At 37.1% G+C, this 11,126-nt stretch overlaps 1 protein-coding gene across 3 annotated transcripts in view; it reads right to left on the bottom strand.

Annotated features, from left to right (window-relative positions):
* Positions 1-5,494: 5,494 nt before the first annotated feature.
* Positions 5,495-11,126, bottom strand: part of CLGN (calmegin) — a 100,742-nt gene continuing 95,110 nt past the window's right edge. For all 3 annotated transcript variants that reach the window (XM_064285294.1, XM_023548702.2, XM_064285295.1), the window contains 4 exons: positions 10,530-10,655; positions 10,151-10,310; positions 7,702-7,802; positions 5,495-5,780 (listed from right to left, as the gene is read on the bottom strand). In XM_064285294.1, coding sequence (XP_064141364.1) covers positions 5,700-5,780; positions 7,702-7,802; positions 10,151-10,310; positions 10,530-10,655 — 468 coding nt within the window. In that variant the 3' untranslated portion in view covers positions 5,495-5,699. The remainder of the gene's footprint in view (positions 5,781-7,701; positions 7,803-10,150; positions 10,311-10,529; positions 10,656-11,126) is intronic.

The following is an 11,126-nucleotide window of genomic DNA, read 5'->3' as shown; positions in this document are numbered from 1 at the left end:
CACACGACTTCCAAGTCACAAGTTGTTGCCATTCTAATATGCAGGAGTCTCAGGGTGGCACATGGTTAAAGCATTGGATTACTCACCCCTGCTCAACCAGTTACTGATTGAAAATCCAGAATCTTTATCAAGGTCCATCAACTGTAGATGTGGCTATTTAATAGTCTGACAATTTCTAAACTGATCAGTCCCTGGGTGGTGAAAATGGTTAAGTGCTCGACTACTAGTCAAAAGGTTGGCAGTTTGAACCCACCTAGAGGCACATTGTTAGACTGTCCTGGCGTCTGCTTCTGAAAGGTCATATCCTTGAAAACCCTATGGTGCAATTCTATTCAGCACACATGGGGTTGCCATGAGTCGGATTTGACTCGAGAGCAACAACATCCTTGGCCCTGCCTCTATGTAATGGTGAAATAGTGGAGATGATGACCACAATAAAAACTCTCAATTTGGAAAATGGAAGAAAGTGAAACACTGATTCAAAGCAATTATGGAATATTCCTAGGGAAGCCCTGTTAAGATTCTGTCCCTAATAGTGGGGGAAGTTCCTTGATTACACCCTGATTGTGATCTCTGGCAGGGATGCCCTTGTTCCTTGCCCTCCACGGTTCCTCTCTCTGAGCAAGTTATTTCTTATCCATTTCCCTCATGGCTACATCCGAAGTGGAGGTTGGGGAGTGTTCCCTCCATGGGAGTTGTGAAAATAATCCACGTGTTTGGCGCCCATCGTTTTAAGATCAAGCCCACGTTTGTTTGGTACAAAAATCCTCTCAGAAAACTCAGGCTCTTTGTCTATATGCTTCTAGTTCTATGGGCTGGGAACCACAACCAAGCTCTTTTCTAGGCAAAATTCTTCAAGTATCTTTTCCTTCTTTCCTTCTGCACAGGATCCTGCCTCTCTAAAAACGGAGGCTACCTGGAGGCCAAGTGAATATGAAAGTTTGTGGAATAATACACCCACACTATTGCCACAGGGCTGGGTGCCCCCCCCCCTTTTTTTTTCCCTTAATATTTGGCAGAGGAGTCTCAGTTGGTTTTCCCCCTCCATCTCCCACGTCCTCAAAACAATTTTGAGCCTTTGATGCTATTCAGGGTACAGAAGCAATTGACTTTTCTAACCCTGTGAGGTTCCTAATATTTGAACTTCTCTATTCCCTTCCACCTCTCCTTGGAAACTGGTCAGTTCTTTTTTGTGATACCTTGCCAAAAGCACCAAAACCAACCGCGTTGCCCTCGAGTTGATTCCGACTCACAGCAGCCCTACAGAGTAGAGTAGAACTGCCCTACAGGGTTCCCTAGGCTGTAATCTTTATGGAAGCAGACAACTACATCTTTCTCCTATGGAGTGACTGATTGGTGGGTTCGAACCATCGACCTTTCAGTTAGCAGCTGAGTGCTTTAACCATTGTGCCACTAGGGCTCCTCTACAAGCATCACGGAGTAACCAATTCATTTAACATTTTGACTTTTTTCCAACTGCCACCCCTACAACTACTGGCTTCGTAGATGACAAAACATCTGAAATATACGTCCTGCCCACAGGCCACGTGAACACCAACGCCACACGCTTTTGGTTTTTGTTATGAACATCGATATTAAGTGGGTAAAGACTATAAAAAGCCTGTCAGGTGGGGTCAGGTTTGGCTGACAAATGAGTTTTGGTGCCCAACTGATGAAAAAACTTTGTTTTCAGAGCTTTTTTGGATTTTGGAATTGTACCTGTAGCAAAAAAATTTTGTAGAAAAGTAACCAAAATCATGTAAGTAGTTTATAATGTCGCAGCTCTGTTCATGAGAGGTGAATTATAAAATCTAAAATTTAGTCCAAAGCAAAACAAAACTGATCTTGATTCTTTAGAACATTTTCTTACTTTCCCCAATAATTCTGTTTTTCCCTATCTTGAGTTCACACCCTCTGGTGGTCATCATCAGGTATTTCTTTAATATTGATAAAACCAAAATAAATTATTACCAGCCAAGATCCAGAGGTAACTAGTTGTTAAGACCACTTGTAATCATGAAAGAACAGATGTGATTATTGGAAAGACTGTATAAGAACTGAAAGAAAATGAGTTAACTGCCTTTTAGCTACTCTTATCAGAAAAACAAGCTACAGTTTATCTAAATCCTATAGGTTAAAAAAAAAAAATAGGTTAATGGTATTTAAAGGCAAATTTGCTGTAACAAGGACTTCGATTATGGTGGCCTTCCACTATAGCCATCAAGTCGATTCTGACTCATGGCAACCATACAGGACAGGGTAGAACTGCCCCATAAGGTTTCCAAGGCTGTAGCCTTTATGGAAACAGACTACTATATCTTCCTCCTGAGGAGGAGCTGGTGGGTTCAAATCGCTGACCTTTCGGTTAGCAGCCGAGCGCTTAACCACTGTACCACAGGGCTCCTTCATATTGGCCTTAGGGCCTAATGTGCCTTATAATGGGGTGGAGGTGTGGAGAAGTGATGACAGAAGCTAAAGTAATACATTACAACCAATTGTGTATTAATCCTGTTTTAAAGTGTACGCATTATTTATAGATGGCTCCCGATCATGTGTCTAGTCTGTTATGGTTGTTGTCAGGTGCCGATGAGTTGATTTTGACTCTTGGTGACCCCATGTGATACAGCAGAACTGCCTCATAGGGTTTTCTAGGCAGATCACTGAGTCTTTCTCTCGCGTTATTAAAACCTGAGAATACCCCCCAAATTTTATGAAGAATGTATACTGTATTTAACAAATACAAAATGCTTAAGGTACTAAAGCTGGGTGTTAAAAGGTCATTTTCTAATCATCCTGTTGCCCATCTTCTCTAACCGTACTCTCCCCTGTGTTTGGATCTCTAGAATCAAACTCCAAATGTATTTTCTCTCCTACCACCCCTTCATCTCACCTATCAGATTAGGAATAATTTAATTCCCTAAATTCCTCACAGCTGTCACACTATGGAAATACACTGAAGCTATAATCTGAGAACAAATCATTTAAATGTATGCAGAAATGCTATTATGTTTTAATCGCTCATATAAAAGCTTTAAGGAGCCACCTGATATTTCATCTCTAAATCTTGCTCAAGTTAAAACAGTCAATATTGAAAAAAGAACCCAAAAAACTGCCTAGATTGTAATGTATCTTTTTTTTTTTAAATATTCTGAATAGTTTTTTTACTGGATACAAAATCATTTTTGGACTACTAAATTTCTAGGTACATTAAATTCACTGCTAGTGGTTAATTTTACTACAAAATCAGTTCTATCCTGTCTCTCCAAATCTGTGGACTGACATCTCAAAAAGACTGCTAATTCTAGCAAGATGATATCCTTCTAGAAAAATTATAAATGGAAGCAGGGCTGCCTTAAAAAATATTCAAGAAAAGGTAAGTTGCTTTAGCTTGGTCAAGTTAAAAAGCCTCTAAAAAGGCCAACTAAAGAAAAAGCAAAATGCACTTATTTTCCTTCTTTATTAGTGAAAAGAATAAAATTGAAGTCATTTTAAACAATAAAGTCAGATTAGGGTAGAAAAAGGAAAAAGCCACCTGGTTATTAAGAAAGACTTCATACCTTAGAAAGACAAATGGAGATACATGTATATAGGTAGCTACCTCCCCAGGCTCTGTCTACTGCATGGATCTGGTCCATATTACTTCGCAGAGTTTAAGTTTTGGTTAAGCCTGTCAGCTATGGTACATCCCCAGAGGGGCAATTAACAGTGACCTGACAAAACTGGGTGTTCAGATTTCACCACCGAAAGCTCATAAAGTTTGTTAAAGTCAAAATGAACCTGCAACCAAAAAAAAAAAGCTTTAAAAAACACTTTAGAAAAAATGTCCACACACGAGACACCCGTCAGCTGAGGTTTCCATAAAGTTAAGAAAAGCTTTATCTCCTGAAGTAATTGACTTTCATGTATTCTCATCTAGAATGACTCATCATATCTAGTTCATTTGAACATTCTAAATACAAAGCAAGAGAGGGAGTCCTTGCAAAATGTGTTTAGTTTGTATAAATAAATACAAAATTATGGCTAAAATATGTATCAAGGTTTGCCACCACCAATTTATGAAAGTTCAGAATACAGCAATGGAATAAAGCATTTAATTTCATTTTCAACACACTCTCTAGGGACTGAACAGTGTTCCTGGCTGTCAGCGCTCCTTTAGCAAAAGGGGAAGCGAGAGAAAGACCCGTTCTCCTCTCAGTGCACTGCTGGGGAGCGGGCTGTACAGGAGCGTAGCTGGGGCTGCCCAAGGAAGGGATGTATATGTCTGCGAAGAAATCAAGAATCTTACCCAACTAGCATAAAATTCTCTAGATAATTAGTATTAAAGTAGTTTTCTGTGCTCTAAAAGATTTAGGTCACCTTCCAAAGGGTCCAAACTTGTTAGCCAAACAAAAAAAGCTCTTAAATAAAAATGTTTACATGGAACAACATAGCTCTACTTTAAATTAGTTCTGTGACTTCTGGCAACTGCTTTAAAAAGAGGAGCCATAGTAATAGTTGCTTGTATTTACCCCAAAGGCAACTGTGAAGCTAGGTGAGGTAACAGACTTAAAATAGATTTGACTTCGTCAGGAAAGAGGCAAGATAAAATTACAAGGCATGATGACTGGTATCTATTAGTCATTAGAACCTCTTAACCCTGGGTGGTATAAACGGGTAAGTGCTCGATGATTAACCAAAAGGTTGGAGGTTTGAGTCTATCCAGAGGTGCCTCAGAAGGGCTGGCAAACTACCTCCGAAACATCAGCTGTTGAAAACCCTATGGAGCACGGTTCTGACACCCATGGAGTCACCCTAAGTTGGAGTCAACTCGACGATGACAAGTGGTCTTTCTCAATGATCACATAAAACAATTTAAAGCCTTCTCTATAATAATTTATCTGCTAAAAAGGGTATAATTTCATAAAAAATATATTTAAATTTTATTTTCAAGAGCAATGTACACATAAGCCATTTTGTGAATGGGGTAAGCCATTCTGGCATCAAACAATTATAAAAGCTTGAAAAAACCTGTACACTTTTTTTTCTGATATGTTATCTCTGCATCCAACTGTAAAATATGCTGCACTATTAACCAGTGATTCTACGAATGACACGTGAACCTTTCTGTTCTGTTGACTTGTCTGTCAACAAAGCACCTCTTTAAAGGAACCTGTAATTTATCTTAAGTGACCAACCATACCAATAATTTGACACACAAACTAGGTAAACGTGGGTTACATACAACACTTTCAATTGTTGATAGAATCAAACAACCATACATAAACTTTTATTGCATTTAGCTCTGTACAACAGAATGCTTTCATTTTTATTATAGAACTACCAGTTATGTTGTAGTATAGCTGTTTAAGGAGGAGTTCCAACAACTGATTTTTCCAATCACAGTGAGGCTACTGCATATTATTTTGCTCTGTACAAACCAAAACTAACTCCAAATGACTAAAACTGTGTAACTTATAATGATATTAATCTCTTAAATCTGATACGTAACTTGCCATTTTTCTTTTATTCTAAATTCAAAGATCAAGTAACCTCAGAGTTAGCTTTTTTTTTTTCCCTGAAAGACTAAAATAAATATTTGAAACAATAACAATGTTAGATATTAGAGACAGGATATGGAGACTGATTCAAGTTCAGTTCTGGCACACTGATTTTAGAATGCCATGTATCTCTCTCAGGGGTTAAAAATACTTGACTAGAGTTTAGTCCTTTCGTACTCTTCTTTTGCGTACTGACTTTACTGGCCCATCTCCAGATCCCGTGCTCTCATCTGCTTCCTTCATCTAGGAAAAGAATCGGAAAATGTTTATTTTAGTACATTGGGTAACTATACAGTGTATCTAATCCTCCAAGATATATGTTCTAACAATCAAATGCTATGTTATGTATATTTCTTTACTTTATGCAGCTGATCACAAATGTGTGTATAAACTGATGTATTTTCCTTTGTCAAGGCTGCATTTTTAGAATAACCCTTCTTATCAAATAAGCACCTGAAAAGGGATACTATATTAATTTTCATGACTTAACCTCATTGTCATTATTAACTAATAGTTACATGGTATCTTCATTTTCACAGTTGGATATCTGAGCACTGACTTCATCACAATATTTCTGTAAGTAATAAATTGCTGAAAATGATTTTACAGGGTTCTTTTCAAGTAATATATACTGTACAAAAATTAGGAGAGAGGAAAAGAAAACATCAATTTATGGTTTGTCTTTTTTCCTATTCCTCCAGAATAAGCCATTTGTTTAAACTCATGGAACAAAATAAAATAATGAAGGTATTATATGATATTATACATAAGAAAGTTATAATTATTTCTCAAGGTTGTACTGTGCAAAGAATTGGTTTATTTTAGCTTACTGACAAATATATTTAAGCAAGCTCAACAATTGGCAGATGGAATTAAGGTGTTTTTAAAGGAACACAATGTTTTGTGGAACAAAATATAACTAGAATACAGAGTACAAGTCAATGATTGCAAGTATGAAGAGAGTGACAGCTGAAACAATGACTGTTTAAAACTCAGATCTGGAGGAAATTATCTTCCCTTGGCCCCCCTAATATGGATATTCATATAGGTAATGTCCCCAAAGCCTCCTTAAAAACACATACAGCAGTTACGATCAGTGACCAGATATGTGTACTGAATAAGCTTTAGGAAGCAACTGAACAAAATAATAAAAGAGGTAACAGAGAAAGAAAGGTAGTTTATTACATCCCATGCAGAGGCCAGGCAGAACTGTACTTCTCCTGTACTTCACACTAAGTAATTAGAGTGGTTAGGATCCTGGCTCTGGAATAATACTATACAGCTCTTAAAATGCTGTATCTAGAGAAATATAAGGCACCCAGGTTAAAAGTGCTCTGCTGCTAACCGAAAGGTTGGTGGTTTGAACCTAGCCAGATGCTCTGCCAAGATAAAGATCTGATGATCTGCTCCCATAAAAGATTACAGCCTAGAAACCCCTATGGGGCAGTTCTACTCTGTCACATGGGATCACTGTGGGTCAAAAATCAACTCAAGAGTGCCTAATAACAACAGAGAAGTATAAAAAACAGGTTTTTGCTATATACTGGGTAAAAAAAGAGAGCTTTGGTTCTGAATTACACCCTGAATGATTTCTGGTTCCATAGTAACTGACTAAAAAAACGACACTTTGTAAAGTTCCATTTTATACCATGATCCAAAAATGTGTAAACATATCAAGTTAATGGAGAAAAAATGGTTTACTCAATATCTGAGAAAACATGTATCAGGCAGCTACCCAATGAAATATTTCACAATGTGACATTAAAATATTGAAACAATAAGGATATTTTTACAACAGCTATAAAGGGAACTGTCTTGTAATAACCAATATTACCTCTGAAATATTCAAATGTCTGTTTATTATACCTTTCAATAGAGTATTTTAATGATAAAGCCATAATTTTTACAGATAAGGCTCAGTTTAGATTTTGTAAACTCTAATCAGTTTCATTACATATTAAGATAATATATAGTATCTTCTTGCCTTCTTTATGGATACATTTAAAAATAATATTTAGGCTTATGAAATATGTAACTTATGAAAACTGGAAGAAATATGGCAGAAGTCCTTTACCAACCAGGTTGTGGTCTTTATTGAATTAATTTTTTATGGATAACAATCATATATGGAAATTAGTTTATTTTCTGTGAAAGAGTTGCTTACCTCATCCTCTGATCCAGACTTATTTGATTTATTACCTTCTTCTTGCCCTTCTATGATTTCAATTTCTTCTTCACTCTTTTCCTCAGGTTCACCTTCCTCTTCTAGAACAGATTTTATTGAAAGCAAAGACTCAATGAATTTAGGATTCTTCTACTGAAAATATTAAATACAATAAAAGCATTTACTTAAATTCTAGTATTTAAAAACAATTCCTTCAGTTAGAAATTTTTTTTTTAATTACAAACACATTATTTTGCCACATTTTATAATTAAATCATCACATTTGAGATAAGCCTAGGATGAAGGAACCAGCCGTGTTATAAACTGTATGTCACATGAAAACCAAAGAATGTAACATCTTTCCTGTATTCATGCCTTGGTAATACTTCCCTTCCCTTAATTTCTGGTGATCTTTTACTCTTCAATATGCTATTTTACTCTCAAACATGTTTATTTATTGTTCCCTGTGTATATTATTATTTTTTTAGCTACTGACCTTCCTTTGGATTCTGTTTAGCCAAGCCTCCAACTCTGTCACTATCATTATCAAAGATATTAAGTGTACCCTTGGAGCAATATACCACCGCTCGTCTGTCAATTTATACTGTGGCAGCTTGCATGTTGCTGTGACGCTGGAAACCATGCCACTGCTACTTCAACTACCAGCACGGTCACCCAAGGTGGACAGGTTTCAGCAGAGCTTCCAGACTGAGACACTAGGAAGAAAGGCCTGGCAACCTACTTCCAAAAAAACCAGACAATGAAAATCCTATGGATCACGGTGGTCTGATCCCATTGTTCATGAGGTCTCCATAAGTGCGGCGGCCAACTCAATGGCAGCTAATAACAACAGAAGCTACATATGAGGCATCAGTAGTTCAGTGGTAGAATTCTTGCCTTTCCTGAGGGAGACACAGATTCAATTTCCAGCCAACACACCTAAGGTACAGCTACCACCCTTCCGTCAGTGGAGGCTTATGTGTTATTCTGCTGCTGCACAGGTTTCAGCAGAGCTTCCAGACAAAGATAGACTAGAAAGAAAGGTCTGGTGATCTACTTTCAAAAATCAGCCAATGAAAACCCTAAAGGTTACAATGGTCCAATCTGCAACTGATATGGCACAGGACCGGGTGGTGTTTAGACCTGTTGTGCTATAACTGGGGGCTGACTGCACGGCAGCTAACAACAAGGAGTTACAGAATGTAAAAACTGCTACCCTACCAAAAACGGTGGGGTTCAGAAGAGGAAGCTGACAATCCATCAACTCTACATCTCCTATGTATTCCCACATCTATCATGTGGAACCACCTGGATACATGAAAGTGCCTTCTACAAGAAGGCCCTTTTGATACTTAAATATTCCAGTGGAAGTTATTTAAATGCCTTCTAAATAGTGTTATCAATATACTAAGGATTTGAAAATTGACAACCTAAGGAATCTGTTGTTTTAGATATCCTGGTATACACACACACACACGTGTGTGTGTATGTTTGTATGTATGTGTATATACATATATGTATGTGTGTTTTTTTTAAGAAAGAAAGTCTGGTTTTTAAATCAACTGCTTCACCATCTACTAATGAAATTAATGCTTAAAACAGAGTCAACTGTACAGAGCTCAATCTGGAACGTGGCTTGGGGCTAGGAGTTACACCTGGCAGATATCACCGGTTTTATTTCTACCTACGTGTGCACTGGAAACCCTGGTGGCACAGTGGTTAAGGGTTTACTGCTAACCAAAAGGTAGGCAGTTCAAATCCACCAGGAGCTCCCTGGAAACCATATGGGGTAGTTCCACTCCATCATTCATATAGGGTCGCTATGAGTCGGAATCGATTCGATGGAAACGGGTTTGGTTTTTTACAGTTGCAAAGGAAGTCTCAATGGAGAGCCACCAAAAAGCTGCAGTTTTTCAGTTCTAACACCCTTAAAAGTTGAGTATAAGATGGAAGCAGAAATATAATTCAGCAACCCTTTCACGACACGAAATTATTTATCCTACATGATAAATTACCTGAAAAATACCAGCCACTGGAAGACTAGGTGTTGATTGTTGCAGTTAAGTGCCTTATACCCATTAGTCTTCTACAAGGGCCATCATCTATGCCTTGCATTTGATCTTCATCATTCTCAGAAGAAAAAAAATTCCTTGCAAAAAGCTACTATGGCACATAGGATTCATACTTGCCAGGCTCTGAAGAAACTGACCAATATTTAAATCTCTATTTTTTAGGAGATAGAAAACTATGTAAACTCAGGGTGACTGTTCAGGGCACAACACCCAGTAAGGGTTTGTTACTCATCTTTGCCACAGTCATGCATTCTTGGGGATTCAGATGGTATAAATTTGGCAACAAGCAAGTGCAACAATTGATGTTTACCAGGTAATACACTGTTTTTATGAGCCATGCCCAGGATCCTCATTATAAACCACCATTATCATCTTACCTTTTTCAAGAATTTCACCATCGCTTTGCTTTTTTTCTTCTTCTACCTCTATTGGTTTCTCCAGGGCTGCTTTCTCTTCCTTCACTTCTTGCTCTAATGCTCCTTTTGTCTGTGGTTTACATACGTCAGTTTTTTTATAGTCTGCATCTTCGTACTTTTTCTGTGGTGGTTTAACATAAGCTATTTTTACTAAAAACAAAGCACTATTATAAAAACAGGTTTTTTTTTTGTAATAACTGATAACATACATAGTGAATTATCAGTAAAAACTTTTAGAAAATTTAGTTTATTACTTTTGAGAATCACATGCTCAGTTCATAGAACCCGTAAAGACTAATTAAAAAAAAAAAAAAAGTTGAAAGAAATTCATTTTCCTTACCTTTACTTTTCTTGGCCAACAAAATGAAATAATTAATACCACTGGCAGCCCTGCTGTCACAAGATAAATGAGCCAAAGCCATGGGCGGTCTTCAGCAGCTGCCATCAGCTGTTTAAGTACACCAGGCTATAGAAGTAAGTAGAAAAATGCAATTCAAATTTTACAACCCCAGCTGGGAAATACAGCCAACAAAAAGATTTATTTTACCTAGGCATTTCACCTTAACGAATGATGAACTTGTAAAAGTTAAAATATCATTCCCTCCCCCCACTTTATACTTTGTAAAGTCTAAGTTTTTTAATTATTTTTAATTATTAGCATGCATCACTAAGTAAGACTCTATAGTAGAAGATATGCTACCATGAAAATGGAAAATACTACCAGCAAGGATAACGACAACTTTCTTTTTTCGTAGGTCTCAGGGTAAACTATTCTTTATGGATGTATGCATGGTTCATTTAGAAGTGTACAACTCTCTGAAAACTCACTCTGTATTTTTAAACGGCTTATTAATAAAATTATACCTCAGAATTATTGTGCTTTATCTTTTTATATTTAAAACAAATTTTACACCTGACCTTTGGTAAGAAAACAGTT

The sequence above is a fragment of the Loxodonta africana genome, chromosome 5, assembly GCF_030014295.1.
Source record: "Loxodonta africana isolate mLoxAfr1 chromosome 5, mLoxAfr1.hap2, whole genome shotgun sequence".
NCBI classification, from domain to species: Eukaryota; Metazoa; Chordata; class Mammalia; order Proboscidea; family Elephantidae; genus Loxodonta; species Loxodonta africana.
This window is presented reverse-complemented; position numbering and strand designations above follow the sequence as displayed.